The 17,017-nt window shown below is 56.5% G+C and overlaps 1 protein-coding gene across 1 annotated transcript in view; it reads left to right on the top strand.

Moving 5' to 3' along the window:
* NEK6 (NIMA related kinase 6) overlaps window positions 1-17,017 on the top strand; it is an 86,284-nt gene that overhangs the window by 29,348 nt on the left and 39,919 nt on the right. Inside the window, exon 2 of the mRNA XM_027556235.1 lies at window positions 13,552-13,670. Coding sequence (XP_027412036.1) covers window positions 13,581-13,670 — 90 coding nt within the window. The 5' untranslated portion in view covers window positions 13,552-13,580. The remainder of the gene's footprint in view (window positions 1-13,551; window positions 13,671-17,017) is intronic.

The following is a 17,017-nucleotide window of genomic DNA, read 5'->3' on the forward strand; positions in this document are numbered from 1 at the left end:
TCTGAGAGCCAGGAGGCCTCTGAGCCGTCTCCCCACATGGCTGTGACTTGTCACGAGGGAGCGTGACTTGTGGGGAGGGCAGTGTGCAGGGCCTGGGGGTGCTGACAAAGCCGTCCAAGGCCAGAGAGAGAGTCCCTTGGCAATACCAGACCCAGATGGTCTGGTTTTCCTCCCAGACCTGAGCCTGGGATTAGATAGAGGCTCCCAGAGCTCAGATACAGTCCGCGCCAGTGAGTCGCAAATCCTCCGTCAGCCTCATAAAAATTGTTGGCCCATGAAGAGCCCTCCTAAGACTGCAGAGCCTGACCCACCATGTTGTAGGTGGGGAAACTGAGGCCAGGAGATAGGCCATGACTTTCCCAAGGCCATGTGGCCCTTTGAGATTCCCAAGTGAGTCCTGAGCCACCACACCACACCTGGGGGCTCAGAGTGGGATTCACCCTCGAGGAGTTAAAAATGGCCGCCTAACTTCCCAGGCCAACTCAGGGACCGCTGGGGTCCTGGGGGTGGAAATGCGACACAGGAAGGTCCAGGGCCACACCAGAGATTATGTGCTGGCCCAGAACTCCTCAAGGGGTGGCAGGACTAGAGGGAGGAGACACTGTTGCCCACAGACTGAGCCACACTGAGCCACACGGAGGTCATGTTGGAGGTTCATGGTGACCCGGGAGGCTCTGAGAGTCTGGGGACCACTGGGACTATGCCCCTCAGCACAGCTCCGCCCCCTCTTACGAGTCCCAGGTGGACAGGTGGGGGGTGACTGGCAGGGCATATGTGCCCACAGGCATGGAAACTGATCAGAGCCAAGGTGGACTTCTGGAAGGTTCTGGCTACTCCAGTCAGGAGGAAGAGAAAGACTCCCACAATCTGTGTTTCTCCAGGGTGCTAGTATGTCCTAGATGAGCATCCTGGAGGGCATTCCTCTCCAGCAAACAGCAGGCCAGAAGCAGAAGAGAAACAATGGTTAGGCAGAAAGTGCCCAACCCGAGGGCCTGACTGGCCTGTCTGGAGCCTCTACAATGGGTGCAGGCGGATGCCTCCCAGCTCGCCGGGTCATGAAGGACAGTCCTCGAAGGGGTGCCCCATGTACCGGGGCTCCGCACACCCGCAGACCTGTGGACAGCTGGCCAAGGGCCCAGCCACAGCCATCCAGGGGGCCGACACCTGGCATATGCCCGACAGTTGGACCCAGCTGGTGGGGAAGGTGCGCTGGCAGGTGGCCGAGCCCCGGTGCCAGGATCCGGCTCCCTGTGTCCTCCGGGGCCTCAGCTGCCATATGCCCGTGTCAGTCCCAGCGGTGGAGCTGCAGATGGGGCCCAGGGTGGAGCTGGCTCTCATTCTGGAGAAGGAGGCAGGTGCCGGCCACGGGAGTTCTTTTCGGAGACAGAGGGCTGGAGCGGGCCTGGAGGCGTCCCTGCCTTCTCTCACGTGCCTGCAGGTCCGCCAGCCTCCATGCCTTTGATCCCACTGTGTTCTCTGCCGGAACTCCCCTCCCCTCTGGTGCCAACCCTGGTCATCCTTCCAGGCCCCCCCGGACTCCACCTCACTTAAGGAGCTGGCCATGACCTTGCCTGGTTCACAAAGTGAGGGTCTATCCGGCCTTTCCTTGGGGGCTGTCTTACTGCTCTGTTCTGGCTTGTGGTTATCTGTCCCCGGGTTGCTGGGTGCTCTCCTGCAATCCCATAAGAGCAAGGGGGTTTCCATCTGTCTGGTCTTGGGGTCACCAGTGGTCAGCACTGGCCCTGAGCAGAGACGGCAGCTGGAAGGACGTGTGGAAGGAAGGGAAGGTGGGAACTCTGAGCTCTCAGTTTCTGGACGCACGCAGCCTGGTTTGGGAGAACGTGGGGCCAGAACGTAAGGATGTAATGACACTGACTCCATTGACTGGGGCTCTGTCATGTGTCAGGCCCGGGGCTGAGCATTTCCGAGTCCTGTAATGTAGCCCTCCACAGTCTGGGGCGCTGTGTACTCTTGGCGTGTCCCCGTTTTACCCGTGAGGGCCCGGGGCCCACGCAGCTGGGGCGCGGCCAGAGCCAGGACTTGAACTTGGTGCTGCTGCCTACCAAGGCTCTCATCTCTTAGGCAACAAGTCTTTTTGGCTTAGCTCACAAAAGAGAGATTAGAAAGTGTTCAGCTTTTATTTTTTTAATTTGTTTGGCTGCGCCAGGTCTTCGTTATGACACACGGGTCTAGTTCCCTGACCAGGGATCCACCCAGACCCCTGCCTAGGGAGCGTGGAGTCTTAACCACTGAACCACCAGGGAAGCTTCTAGAAAGGGTTACACTTTTAAAGAGACAGCAAGAATATTTATGGTTCTTCGTGTTTGCTGGGCCCCAGTGGGAGTGGGTGAGGATGGAGCACCGGAGCTGAGGGCAGGACCCCTCTTCCCTCCGAGGCTGGTGTAATCTCTGTGTCTGCGGTCCCGGTTCTGGGTTCTGGGTTCTGGGTTGGGAGTGAGGGGGTGGTGGAGCCTGCAGGGCAGATTCTGCTGCCTGACCGTGTGGGTGTGGAGTGGGTTTAGGAGGCAGGTCCTGGCCAGGCGCTGCCACAGCTGTGTCTGTGGCCCTGGGCCAGTCTCTTGCCCTCTGGTCCCAATTTCCTGGAGAGTAAAATGGGGGAATAGGACCGAGCGATCCCAGAGTGGACTCTGGTTGCATTCCAAGTCCCTCAGCTTCGGGTACACAGGTGCTCTCTCTTAAGACTGACTGGTAGCCGCTGCCGTCAGATTCCTGTCCCTGGTGAGCAGCGGGCTCCCTGGTGGCAGTGACAAGTTCCTTTCACCACAGAGGTGGCAGCCGGAGCTATTTTTGGAGCAGCTCGTGGTGGGGGAGTTTCCTTTTGGCAGTGGCTGGGGATGGGAGTCTTGGGCAGGGGAAGTCCCGTGCAGAGACCAGGCTGGCCCCTCTTCCTCCACCAGCCCTGGCACGGAGAAGCCACCCAGATCTCCAGAGGTCCTGGGACCGTGTGAGCATCTACCTTTCAACCCCGAGCCGACACCTTCCCGGAGCTCCTCAGGAGCCACTTTGCAAGGTACTGGCCTTTGCCCTGCCTCCCACTGTCGGGAGCCCCTCACCCTCTCCAGCCCCCTGGGGCTGCTCTCTTTGCCCTTGAGGGTGTGCCTAGCGAGTGACAGGGAGGCCCTAGAGACCTCTGGGGCCTGGGCTCACAGAGCACTTGACCTTGGCTGCCTCTCTGCCACCGCTGTCCCCTTGACCACACACCTGGTGGGGACTGCCAGTGGGCCAGGGCCATCAGCCTGGCATGGCCTCTGTCACTGCCCAGGTTGGAGGGGTTCACACTGGGTGATTCCGGACTTTCCAGAACTCCCAAGGTTACGAGGGAAGTGGAAAAAGTACTGATAACTCTTCCCTCTCTGGTGTGGGTTTTGGCTTCCTGGGCCCTTCCTGATGTCTGAGCAGTGAGGACTCCATGGAAGTTTCTTCTGCTGGGAATAGCCATCTTTTCAAACCTTAAAATGAGAGCAGGAGAGAAAATTAGGGGAGGCCAGGGGTTGAAGAACTTCCCCTGTGGGATTATGGATGTCCTCCTGGGGCCCAGGGCGGGCTTTTTACAAGCACTGAGCCTCCATCTCCCCAAGGGTGGCTCTGTTGGGCTTCCCCCTCAGCTGTTGGTTGGCAGGGCAGTATCCGTGGTCTGAGACAGGACACAGGGCCAGAGGAACTTCTGCTCTTCCAGGCTTCTCCCTCCTGCCCCCCACCTCTGTGTTTATGTACTAGATCACCCCCCGCTGGGGCCACAAGGAGAGTGATTTCGTCTCTGCCTTTGAAGAAATTCTCCATTTGAGGGAGAGGAAAACGTGGGAACAGGCAGTGATGGCATAGAGACCAGGCCAGTGGAGACTGGGAGTCACTCACTCACTGTCTGAGGGAGTCCAGGAAGGCTGCCTGGAGGAGGTACCCTAGTTTGTGCCCAGAAGGAGGATCCAGGTTTGCCAGGAGGCAGTTTATTCCAGGCCAGGGGAAGCAGAACCTACCAAGGCCTTGAGGAGAGAGCAAGTTCGTTTCCATGGGGGATTGGGGTCCTTGGGATGGTGGGCCTGCCCAAGGGAGACCCCCAGCTCCATGGTCTCCAAGGATGGCACTGGGCAAATGAGATTAAAACCCAGACTTGAGAGAGTCGGAGCACCTTCTGACACAGGTGCACGCTGTTTCCCAGCATCACCAGCTTGGCAGGTCACTTGGCTTTTCCACTCCTCGGTTTCCTCATCTGTAGGAGGGTGGTGCAGACTCATGGGGGAGCATGCTGGAGTGCTCCAGTCACTCCCCGGTGCAGAGCACGGCTGGGCAGATCTTCCTTCACCACGTCCTGGCGCCAAAGGCCTTCCCGGGGAAGAAACCAAATGCCTCATTGCTCTGAGAGATGCTGACGGTTCCTACATTTTCTTTTGCTCACAGAATTGAGTTTTATTACCGAAGGAGGAAAAAGTAAAAGGTGATCGGGAGCCTCCTTGATTTTAAAAAGGCTCAGGAAAGCCCCGCAGTGCAGGCATGGTGTGTTTTCAATTGCCTGGTGACCTCTGCCTGATCTGAGACCTCGGGGAAATCTGAGCATGGAGGCAGGTGTTTCTTGCTTGGGGCATCAGGAGGATGCAAGGAGCCCTGCCTCCACTGACTGGTCAGAATTTTACTCAATCAGCTCCCACTGGACACCCGTTTTGTGCCTGGTCCTGGGCGAGGCCTTGACGGTTTAGAGATGACTGCTGAGCTCAGTCCCTGCCTTGAAAGGCCAGCAGAGGAGGAGGGCAGAGTGACAGAGGGAGCAGTTTGTACCCAAACAACTGGACTTTAGGGGAGAAGCCTGTGTGAAAGCCGTCAGATGGGGAGGGGGGCCTGGTACAGCTGACTGCCCCTGGGTGCCTACCCCAAGGGATCCAACTGTGTCCACTTTATGGATGCGGGAGGGGGTGGAGCTTTCCCAGGGTCCCACGAGAAGTCTGAACCTGATTAGGGCCCAGAACCCAGTCCTGATACAGGAGACGACCTTTGCCTCATGGGAGGTCCTAGGTTCCAGGCAGAAGCTGCAGTGTGGAAGGACGTGGAAGGTTCAGGTTGCTGTGTGGTTGGGATGGGAAGGTCCTTACGTGCAGGGGCCTGGGGCGGGGTAGACTTGCAGGACAGCAGGCCAGCGCCAGCTGGACAGAGTTTGGGATGCCTCGCTCAGGAGTGTGGGCCTCTTTCTGGGGAGTTGGTTTTTTTTTTTTTTGGGTGGGGAGCAGCAGGTTGCGATTTGTGTCATGTTGAGGGAGGGAACCTCTCTTGATGGGAGATTGGGTCATCAGGCAGAGCCGACTCCAGGGACCCCACTGAGAAGGGCCCAGGCCAGCAGAGGGCAGGGTCTCTGGGTGAGTGCAGACTTGTCTGGGGAAAGGACCAGCAGCCTAGATGAAGCCCAGGTATGGGTTGTGAGAGAGGGCGAGGCATCCCTGGGATGAGCCTGCATTCCCACTGGCTTCCTGGGCAGACAGGAGACCCCATTGCTGACATGGGGACCCAGGGAAGGGCAGGTGAGTCCTCAGTGCCTGGGACTTTTGGTAGTCGGGGTTGGGAGCTCTGGAGAGAGGCCCTGGGCTGGAGAGAAATGGGGGTGAGTGGTGGGTGAGGAGATGCAAGCCAGAAGAGAACGACGGGGTGGGGGTGCCAGAAGGAAGGTGAGCTGAGTGGGCAGAAAGGCCCCATTGCTGGGTGGGCACTGCATTGTCCCTTCAGCCACTGGCCTCCAGGTTCTGCAGGCCCACCCTGTGGGGAGACCCCGCTCCCCTGAGGAGGGGGCTTAGGGACCTCTCTGCACAGGCCACACTGCCCTTCCAGGGGCTGCATGTGGCCCCAGGTCTCACAGAAGCCAGCCTCCTGCTGGTCGTGGAGCCATGGAATCTGAGTAGTGAGTGTGACTTTGGGGGTGGGATGAGGGGACCCAGGACCAGTCGGGAAGCCAGACACCGTCTGTGGCTCTTCCCCTGCAGCTCCCCGGCCCCTGTAACTCTGGCCTGAGATTGAGCTGCTTCCTGTCAAGTGATGAATGGGCAACGTCTCCTTATCTCAACCCCAGAAGAGAAGGGGGACTGGGATGGGGGAAGCAGCAGCCAGAACCACACCCCTGAGCCGGAATTCATTCATTCCCTCCCTCACTGTCCAAGGAAGTATGGACCAGAGGAGGCAGGCACACTTTGGTTTCAAATGTCAGTGCTGCCTGCTGCCTGCTGAGTGACCCTGGGCCCGTCACGTAACCAGTCTGAACTTTCGTTTCCTCCTACGTGGGTTGTAGCAGCCCCCGCGCGGAGTGGCTGTGGGGTGGAACCAGGCGTGTACAGCTCTTGGCATGTCCCTGGTGCGCACACAGTGAGGGCTCCACTAGCGTGGGCTGTCATTAGGACCGGTCCCTGTGTGGGGGGCGATCCTTACTGCCCAGGCCTCACGCGAGGACACCGGGTCATCAGTGGTGTCCCTTTCCCTTTTACTCGTAGCCTCCCTGGTCTGAGGAACAAACGGCAGACTAAATCCAAACACCCATCTCCTTAGGGTCACGCCCCACTTTAGTAAGAGCCCTGCTGAAGGCCAGGGCGGGAGGCATGTGTCCAGGGGCTTTGCAAAGGCAGCCCCAGTTCTCGGAAACACTGAGGAGGGTGTTTGCTTTGGCAAATCACGTTTTCCCTTGGAGCCTTGGTTTCCTCATCTGCAAAATGGACCTGGTGGCACCACTTGGGATTCCTGGAAGATGTCAAATTACGTGGCCTGCGGAGGCATTGCTGTGGGTGCTGGCTGACGCTGAAGCTGGTCTGGCCTTGACCTCCCCAGTGGCCAGCCTGTGAACTGCTTGGCCTCCTGCTGGGCTTCAGAGTCCGTCTGTGTAGGGGTGTGTTGGGCCATGCGGGCCTGTGGTGCCTCTCCTCCCTCTGCCACCCCAGCAGTGGGCACCTTTCCTAAGCTTGCATGGCCAGCATGGAGCTTGCTGGACCAGCAGAGCTAGCCCCTTGTGCCCATTCTGGGGTCAGGCCACTCCTTCTGTGTATGTAGGAGGGTGGGGAGTCACCAGGTTGGCTTCTTGCTTTGGAAAAATGACTTGTGAAGCTTTTCACTCAGCTGGCAGGAATAGAGAGGGGCCTTCCCCAGAGAATGGGCAGAGGGTATGGCGTCCAGCTGAGACCGGGCCTCTGGGGTTGTCAGTGAGGTTCTTCTAAGGGTGTGGCAGCCTCTCAGCCTGGGAGCCACACAGGTCTTCACCAGCTCCACCCCCAAACCTGGGGTAGTGACGACCCTGCCCCTGTGGACACACCAAGAACGTGGCTCTGCATAAAGCCTGTGACCTGATTGCATACACGTGTGCACATGCACGCACACGTGCAGAGAAGGACAAGTGGACACTCGCTGTTCCCACTTCAGGGCTGAGGAGCATGATGAGGTGTAGACAGATACTGGCACCCCCACGACCCTGGCACACTCAGGCCTCCAATCCTGGCCCAAGCTGGGTCTTTGGTCTGAGCCTTCCTGGTGTCCTGGGTTGTTTTTCCTGGGAGAATAAAGCCTCAGTGAGCCACCATCGTCCACAAAGTGTGGTATTTGGCAGGAGGCGATGGAGGGACATGACTTTGCCCTAGAGGAAGTTTTAGAAATTGGGAGACAAGCGCCAGGCGACAGTGGTGGTCAGAAAGTCCTCTTGGGGAGCCTAGGAGCCCAGCCTGGAAGCCAATCCCTTCCAGGAAGTGCCCAGACTAAACCCACTCACCCACCTCCTTAGGGTCACACCCCACATTAGTAAGAGCCCTGCCAAAGGCCAGGGCCAGGAGAGCTTGTCAGGGGATTTGCAAAAGCAGCTCCAGGTCTTATAAACGCTGAGGAGGGTGTTTGCTCCAGAGTCACCCCAAAGAAGCCATGCAGTGGAGTAAAGAGATCATGATCTGGGGTCTAGCATCCCAGCTCTGTCTTTTACTGGCTGTGTGACCCTGGGCAAGTCCCTGCCCCTCTCTGAGCCCCAGTTCCCATGTCTGTCGCATGGAGTCAGGCCCTCCTCCACTGTCCGGAGGTGGTTAGTGGAAACGATGCTGGTAGCAGCTGAAGCCTCAGTGGACCCTCCTCTGTCCTGAGGCGTTTACGTCTGTTAGCGCAGTTAATTCTCAGTGACCCTCAAAGGTAGATCTTAGCCCCATTTTCCAAATGAAGGATTAAAGGCAGCCAAGCCAAGATTTGAACCCAAGGCGGTTGGGCTCCCAAACAGGCCCTGGGCCTTCCCCACAGAGCTCATCCCCATCCAGTCCCCGGGCACCTGGGGGACAGGCATATGTGTGAACCCAGGCTGGAGAGCCCTGGAAGTGCAGGGCTCTCACTCCCTGCAGAAGAAAGGCCCTCTGTGAGGTGGCGCTCAGTGTGGCCTGCGGCTCCGGGTCTCACATTCCACAGATTTTTGGCCCCTGACTTGGGCTTGGCAGCCTGGGCCCCATTGTTCTGCGACTTGGCAGGAGCCATGAGACAGGCAGCTCCTGGAGGTGCCCTGTGTGCAGAGTCCTTACCCTGCTCTTTGAGTCTCATCCCTTTGCCTTGATCTTTCTGCAGCTGAACCCCCTAACAAGGGGTTTCTGGCAGGAATTTCCAGGGGTATGAAAAAAAGTGAAAGTGTTAGTCGCTCAGTCGTGTCCAACTCTGCGACCCCATAGACTGTAGCCCGCCAGGCTTCTCTGTCCATGGAATGCTCCAGACAAGAACACTGGAGTGGGCCTCCATCCCTTCTCCGGGGGATCTTCCCGACCCAGGGATTGAACCCCGCTCTCCTGCATTGCAGGCGGACTCTTTACTGTCTGAGCCACCAGGGAAGCCCTGAGATATAGCCAAACAGGATGCAGATCCACTGAAATCCATCACCCTGGAAAACCCTAAGAGGCAGAGGCTGTCTTGAGCCTGGGTGGCGCTTTGGAGGCAGAGTAGGGTTCAGAGCGTTCTTCTGTAGCTTATTCCCAACATGATATTTTGTGTTCGCTCTCTGAGCCTGAGTCTCCGCCTGTAAAATGGGTCTTTCGACAGCCCAGGCTAAGTGGAAGAGATCTGGCACTGGATGCCTTGGAGAGAACCTTCACTTCCTTGCTTCCTCCCCATCCCTCCCCCTCTGTCTCCGTCCTCTCTGTGTGGTTCTCTCTGGCACTTGGGGGTGCTGTGACTTGCAGACTCCTTTCCTGGAACAAAGGCCCTTCCTCCTCACAGGGGCATGAGCTGTAGCCAGTTCTATTAGGTTCTGGGCAGAACCATTCTTAGGAACAGGAAGTTACCCCAGGGGGTTGGCAGACCAGGCATGCAGATGGCAGTACTGCATCCGCTCGGTGCCATCCCGAAGAGAGAGAGCTCTGGGGTCCGTGTGGGGGAATGGCCCCTCATGGCCCACCACCCCCGGGATCACCCCTGCCCACTCAGCACCGCCCCGTTTGTGAATTGGGGGGCGGGAGTTGTTCTGTGGGGACTGCTGGAAAGGAAGATGATGTTCTGCTGGTAAAGGCCTTGGGGGTGCAGAACCAGGGGTTTGGGGCAAAGATGCTGTCACAGGTCTGCACCCTGGCTCCGCTACATGTGATCTGGGCAAATCTCTTAACCACCCTGGGCCTCAGTGTCCTTGTCTGTTAAGTGGAACAGTAACAGAATCTGTCTCGTGGAGGTGATGTTAAGAGATGATGGGCTAATGGAGGTGAAGGGTATGTGGGCCCCAGCGTGATAAGGACACTCAGTTCAGTTCAGTTGCTCGGTCATGTCTGACTCTTTGCGATCCCATGGACCGCAGCACACCAGGCTTCCCTGTCCATCACCAACTCCCGGACTTCACTCAAACTCATGTCCATCGCGTAAGTGATGCCATCCAACCACCTCATCCTCTGTCTCCACCTTCTCTTCCTGCCTTCGGTCTTTCCCAGCATCAGGGTCTTTTCCAATGAGTTGGTTCTTCACATCAGGTGGCCGAAGTATTGGAGTTTCAGTTTCACCATCAGTCCTTCTAATGAATATTCAGGACTGATTTCCTTTAGGATTGACTGGTTGGATCTCCTTGCAGTCCAAGGGACTCTCAAGAGTCTTCTCCAATACCACAGTTCAAAAGCATCAATTCTTCGGTGCTCAGCTTTATTTTTACTCTTTTTGTTTATATTTTTACCTGTTGCTGCACATGGGCTTTCTCTAGTTGTGGCACGTGGGGGCTACTCTCTAGCTGTGGTGAGCAAGCTTCTCATTGCAGTGGCTTCTCGTTGTGGGAGCAGGGGCACAGGCTCAGTAGATGTGGCACGTGGGCTTAGTTGCCCCGCAGCATGTGGAATCTTCCTGGACCAGAGATCGAACACGTGCCCCCTGCACTGGCAGGCGGATTCTTAACCACTGGACCACCAGGGAATTCCTATTACTGTTACTTCTGATGAGCCCAGGGCCCCTTACTTTTGGGGCCTGTGTGAGAAAGGGGGTGAACTCCTGAGAGCCTGCAGACCACCTCTGGATACAGGTATTAGATGATCGCTACATGGGGACGTGGGAGGTGACGTTGACAAATACCTCCTAGGTCTCTGCCCAATGTGACTTGCCCAAAGTCCCAGCTGGGGAGTGACAGAGCCAAGCTATAAACCTAGGCCCGCTGGCCCCAGGAGGCTGAGTGGGGCAGGACATGGGAACTAGAGATGGCTGCGTTGTGGTTTCTAACCCACGTGGTCTCTGAGCAGGTAGGCAGGTGAGCGAGTCACGCGCGGACCTGGCCTGTGGGCCGCACCTGGTGCCTTCCGAGATAAAGACAGAACCTTCTTGCTGAAGACAGTTCTCCTCCAGCCTCCCCTCGGAGGTCTCCCTAAGGGCGGAGGACGGTGAACATGTCACCCCGAGGGGTCTAAGGGTGCAGCCTGAAGCAGCTGCAGAGCCTGCAGGAGTCTCCGGTTTTATCTTAAAATTCATGCGCATTTTACATTTTGTTCCCTCTGTATCCGGCTTATTGTCGCACTCATTTCCCTCCTGAGTAACAGCACTGCCTGGGGAAGCTGCTCGTGTTTATCTGTTTATCCCGGGGCTTTTCGTACCCAGGTCCTCACTGTGTCACCCAGGGCAAGGGGGTGGGGGGGTGTGCACTCCAGTGCAGAAGCCCAGACACATGGTTGGGAGGTGCTGAGAGGCTGGGGGCCCATCTGCACTTCAGGAATCCTCCTCAGAGGCCCTTGTGGAGGAGGAGACCCAGAGGTCCAGGCGGAGAGAAGCCTGGGCTGGGCCAGAGGCAGGGGGAATGGGGTGGGAGAGACTTCAGAAGTACAGGCACACCCTGTAATACCCTCTGAGGGACTCTCATTAGAGAAATGAGCAGAGAGCGATATCGAGAGATCCACCTCTTTGTCTACACATACACATTAGGATGAAGATCATAAAATGCCATGAAAATGAAAACTGATAATGTTTGTCGCTCAGTCATGTCCAACTCTTTGTGACCCCATGGACTCTAGCCCGCCAGGCTTCTCTGTCCTTGGAATTCTCCAGGCAAGAATACTGGAGTGGGTTGCCATTCCCTCCTCCAGGGGAATCTTCCCAAGCCAGAGATTAAGCCTAGGTCTACCTCATTGCAGGCAGAATCTTTACCATCTGAGCCACCAGGGAAGCCCCAAATTACCATGTGTGGGGGTCAAAACTGGTGACTTCACAAGGAGGAGAGCATCGGGCCAGGCCATACTGGGCAGGGGGTCTCAGCACCCGAGACTTGCTGCTTGGCTGAGGTGGGCACCACCTATGGACAGTGCCCTGCCCCACGTGGCCTCGCTTCCTGCCATCTACTAAGAGAGGGGTGCGAGGGAGGAGCTGGGCCTGTCCTGGGGACACAGGAAGGTTGGGCACTGGACAGCACTGTGCACATTCTAGGGAGGCTCTTGGAGGGCAGAGCCAGGGAGGCCAAGAGTCAAGGTCAGAGGGTGATTCAGGGCTTGGTGGCCACACTTTGACAGGTGTCATAGTCATCTCGGAACCTGGGAGGGCTGGCCTGTTGACTGCCAGAAAAAACTACAGTGGGGGGAAAGGAAGAGCAACATGTGACCAGGTCTGCAGGGCTCTGACTGTGCCAACCCCAGTTGTGAGGGGGGTGGGTTCGGTGTGGGTTCCTTCCCGCTGCCCAGACCACCCCCTTCACGTGGGGCATGTGTGCACTCAGGAGACACGTGCAGCCAGGCTTGCCGACCCCCTGGGCCAGAAGCCTGTCAGCTTGGACTTCGGCTGGTGGGGATGGCCAGGGATGACCAAGTTACACATAGGTGGCGATAGGCAAGGTCCGTTCAGAGAGAAAGATGGTGTCCGGGTTCGGGTTCTCCAGAAGCGGATGCTGAGACGAGGCCATGTGGGCGAAATCATGAGGGAGTAGGGGAGCAGACAAGCAGGGGGTGTTATTTTAGACCAGCTCACCCCGCTTGGGTGTCTACAGCTCAGAGTTGTCCTGACCAGGGGCTTGCACACTCGCCCCTTGGCCACTGATTCCTGGGGATGGGGACTCCAGCACTTTAGAGGGTGTAAACAGTGCTGCTCCAGTAGCCTGGCCAGTCCTTCTGGGTTCTGTTTGGAGTGGGTCAAGGGAGAGGTGCCCGTGGGAATGCCAGGGCCATGCCTGGTGGAAGGAGCAGCAGCCTAGTTGGGGGTGCTCGTCACTTGCCTGCTCTGCACCCCATCTTCCAGGTGTCCTGTGGGAGCCCCGGCCTGGCCCTGGACACTGTGTTAGGTGCTGCAGAAATGCTGGTGCTTGCGTGGAGGGCTTTCCTCCTGAGGAGGAAAAGGGGCTGTACAGCCTCTTCTGTGTGCCTGGGCCTGGGTCCTACCCAGGCCATGCCTGTCTGCTGGGAGTGATACTGAGATGGCCTTCAGCTCAGGCCTGGGCACATGACAGGTGCTTCATCACGGACAGCTACTGCGGTTACTATGGCAACTGGTGGCTGGCATCCTTGCCTCTCCTCTCTGAGAGGGCCTCTGATGTGGCTACACCAGCCCTGGAGGTTGAGGGAGCTGCTCCCTTGTGCCGAGGGCTCTGCCCCTGCCTGGAGGTTTGTACAGGACTGTGAGTGGGACCCTCGGCCTTCCCGGTGTCTGGAGTGCCAGGGCCCAGCAAGGATGGGGACGGGCGGTCCTTCTTGATTTGAGACTTGCAGTCTGACTCAGGGTCGGTCTCTCTTGGCCACTAAGTTGCCAACGGGGATTGTATGGGGTGAGGATGGAGGTCAGGCCTGGGGGACAGTGATGTGGAAAGAACAGGCTATGGAGTCTGGCCCATGTGGTGTTGAATATGGTGCCTCTCTTGCTGGCTGGCAGGCCACCTTTGGGCTTTTCCCGGCTCAGAGCCTGCTTCCACCTCTATCCAGCGGGGCTGATCCTAGCAGCCTGGTCGGGACAGCGTAATGGAGGGAGGTGTGTCACGCAGGCTGTCACGCCCCAGCGCTGCCACTTCCGAGCCACATCACCATGGGCAAGTTACCCGACAGCTCGGCCCCTCAGCCTGCACATCTGTAAAAGGGGGCAAGTGAAGGTGCACAGGCCTGTGTGTAAGAAAGCCCTCATTTTCTGTTGCAGCCCGTGCCCTCGCGAGGCTGGCATGCAGGATGGCAGGACAGCCCAGCCACATGCCCCATGGAGGGAACCCAAACAACCTCTGCCACACCCTGGGGCCCGCGCACCCTCCTGACCCACAGGTAAGCCCTTCTCCATCATTTGCAGTGCATCGGAGAGTCTGGGAGGATCACTGATCCCTGAGGCTGCTTCATCCCGGCCGCAGGAGGAAGCCCCTCAGCAGCCCCCAGACACCTTGAAGGCTTCCCGTTATGGAGGCAGAGTCACTGCCTGATTGTTCGGTCCTCCACCTGTCAGCCACACTCACAGATGCCCTCTGGGCTGGGACGCCTGGCATTGGACCTGCCCCTGGGGTTTCCATGTGAACGGAAGGGCTTTATTTCAGAGGGATCAACGCTGGTTAGAAGGACAGACGTAGAGGGAGTCCTGGAGGCCTGGGCAGAGTGAGGGGCGCAGGGGAACAGGCGGGGCACACCTGGGATCAGAATGTGCTTCCTGACTGAGCCGGGCTCCTCCTTTCTGGTCTCAGCTGTGCTCTGGCCCTCCCTACGGGGAGGGGAGCCTCTTTGTCTGGAGGCAGCAGAGTTTCAGGGACACTGGTTCCCTTCCACCTGCCCCACCTACCCTCTGTGTAGAACTTTGGAGAGCCAGGCAGCCTTTCGCAGCTTTTCAGAAAGTGGCTTCTGGGATTCTGGGCTGCCCGCACACCCCACACCTTTCACGTTGCACCTTTCCCTAGGGTGCCCTCCTCGACTCCTCCAGGCCTCAGTCCAAATGCCGCTGCCCCTGAGGAGCCTTCCTGTTCCCCTCCCTGCTCTGTGCTGCGCCCAGACCTGTGCACAGGCGCTGGGTCAGGGCCACGATCGCATGTACTGGAACACTGCCTCTCAGGTCTGCCTCCCTTCGTAGACAGAATCTCCTGGGTGGGGCTTCACCTGCCAAGTTCATGAGCTGCATGCATCCACCCAGGACACGGTCGTGTGCTAACAGAGCCAGGTCTGCTTTTAGGGAGCACACAGCCTCACGGGAGAGAAAGACAAGAAAGAAAGCAGAAGAAACTGGGGGCCATGGAACTCCAACAAGGCATGTGGTCTAAACTAGGGAACCAGAGAGGCCTCCTGGAGGAAGTGGCTTGCAGAGACCTAAAAGGGGGACAAAGAGCTTGGCTGGACAGACTGGCCAGTGCCAGATGCTGTTGGGTGCTGTGGGCAGCCTGGAGTGATGAAAAGTAATTGTTGAGGGTTGGCTTTTGTCCCAGGCCTATGAGACCTAAATCAGGAGGAGATTCAGAGAGAGCCACCTTCCTGAGTCTTGTTAGGATTGTCACAGCTTCTAACTGCCTAGTTTTGTTGGAAGACTTCAGGTGGACTGGTGTTTGACCTTCTTGGGCAGGGTTGCCATGTACAGTTGTACAGGTTCTGCACTGCCCAAAGGTGCCTGGCCAAGGCAGCAAGGTGAGTCTGAAGTCCTTCTCCTGTACCTGAGCTCTTATTCCGCTGTGCTTCCTGGTGTGAGACTAATCAGCCCAAGGAAAGGTGCACCTCTGTAGATTCACAGAGGTGACGTGTGAAGTACAAACTGCATGTGTGTGCACACAGGAGGTCCACAGGCAACCGTGCTGCTCATCCTCCCATCCCAGGCACCGGCTGGGATGTAGGGGCCCATTTTCTCAGTGAAATGTGAGGAGGCAGGTCCCAGAAAGCTGGGAAGCCCATAGACACTGCTGGTCCAGGGTCCACCAGGACACTTCCCCAATGGCTGGGGGCAGCGGGCCTCCTCGGGTAATGTAGCAATTTGTCACATTAAGTCATTCACTAACAATTGAGTCCCCCTTGATTAATCTCCCAGAATTAGCCAGTTGCATTTTGAGCAATTAGGGTTAATTACAGCCTCATTTGGCAGAGCAGAGAGGCCTGTAATTATTTCATGAACAAGGCGAGGAGGTGGTGGGCTGCGGTGGCAGCGCCGTCCGGGTGTCTCTTTGCACATGTTGGAGTGGGTAATGACGTAGTTAAGTGTAATTAGATATGATTACTCAGCATTGGCAAGCGGCTGGCGGGAAAGGTGCCCCCAGTCCACCAGTATCTGGCCAGGTCTGCGGAACTGGGGCGCAGCCACATTGATGCTGGGGCTGCTGCAGGGTGGGGCTGGAATGAAAAAAGTCAAGCACTCTGTCTCCCCTCATCTCATAGAGCACTGGTCTTTAAACACTGTCTGGGGAGAGATCATGGCTTGAATCTTGTCTGTTTCAGGACATAGAAACACCTCAAATTGATGGCACAGGCATTTTCCTTTATGGCAGGAGGCACTGCTGTTTCCCTGAAGTCACCTTAGAGAAAAGAGCCAGACTGCATGATGGCAAGAATGCTGTGCTCTGGACCAGGCAGGATGTGGTTCCTCACTCTATTCCCTCACTAGCCAGGTGACATTGGGTAAATGACCTCTCTGAGCCTCAGTTTCTTCTTCTGTAAAATGGGGCCACAGAGTGAGATGATATGTTTTAAACACCCAACATGGTATTCAGCATTGTGGGTGTTAAGGAAATGGTATGTGATTGATCTTACTCTTATATTCTAAAAATCATTTTAGTTTTCACAGCTCAACAGCCCAGGGCTGGAAATATCCCCAGTGTAGAAAAAACAATTTAGTTAGCATGCAAACTCTGACTTTTGTTAACCTTCTGTGTCCAAGGCTAGTGGTTTGTTCATCTGAAGGAGCTTTCTAGCTCTGGGTGCTGTCAGCCTATGAAAATAAGTTTGCTGAACCGGGTAGAATTTTATGTGAAATTCATATAGACTTGGAGAAGCTGAACATGCTTGCTTTTATGGAGGTTTCAAATGAATGAATGAATGGAGTTGAGAAACAGCTTAAAATGCCCCTTTGGTTTATGATTTTTACCTGTTTGCTTCAGAGCATTTTCATCAGGAAAGAAATGCAAGGCTGAGCTGACCCATTAAGAACCATATGAATTTCCAAGAAGGAGAAAGGTGTTCTTGTCTGAGAAAGCCTCAGTTAATGTGTCTTCCATTCTGGAAAGTCTTTGCAAACCTGCTTGGGACATGCCAAGTTCAGTTATATTCGTCACTGTTCGGAGAGAGGAATGTGCGTATGTTCAGGGGATGGGGACAGCTGTCACTAGTTCCGCATGGCACCACAATCTTCATGAAAATCTTCCTAAAGCAATAGTGGTAGATAAGATTTAATGATCAAATATTAATGGCCATTAAAATTCAAGAAGTGTTTGCCAAGTGTTATAAATTCAGCGAGTGCTTGTCTCCTTTCTGCCTTGGGTCTGCTGGGGAGCCCTTCACATAAGTAGATAAAGACCGTGTAGAGGAAAGGCTCCCAGGGAGGGATGAACTGATGCAGAGGGAGCCTGGAGAATGGGGTGGCTTGTTTTGCCCCAGGGATCAGGGTTGATAAGGAAAGCTCTAGAAAGGAGATGACATGTGGGCTGATGTTGATCAGG

Source organism: Bos indicus x Bos taurus, chromosome 11, assembly GCF_003369695.1.
Source record: "Bos indicus x Bos taurus breed Angus x Brahman F1 hybrid chromosome 11, Bos_hybrid_MaternalHap_v2.0, whole genome shotgun sequence".
In the NCBI taxonomy this organism is placed as follows: domain Eukaryota; kingdom Metazoa; phylum Chordata; class Mammalia; order Artiodactyla; family Bovidae; genus Bos; species Bos indicus x Bos taurus.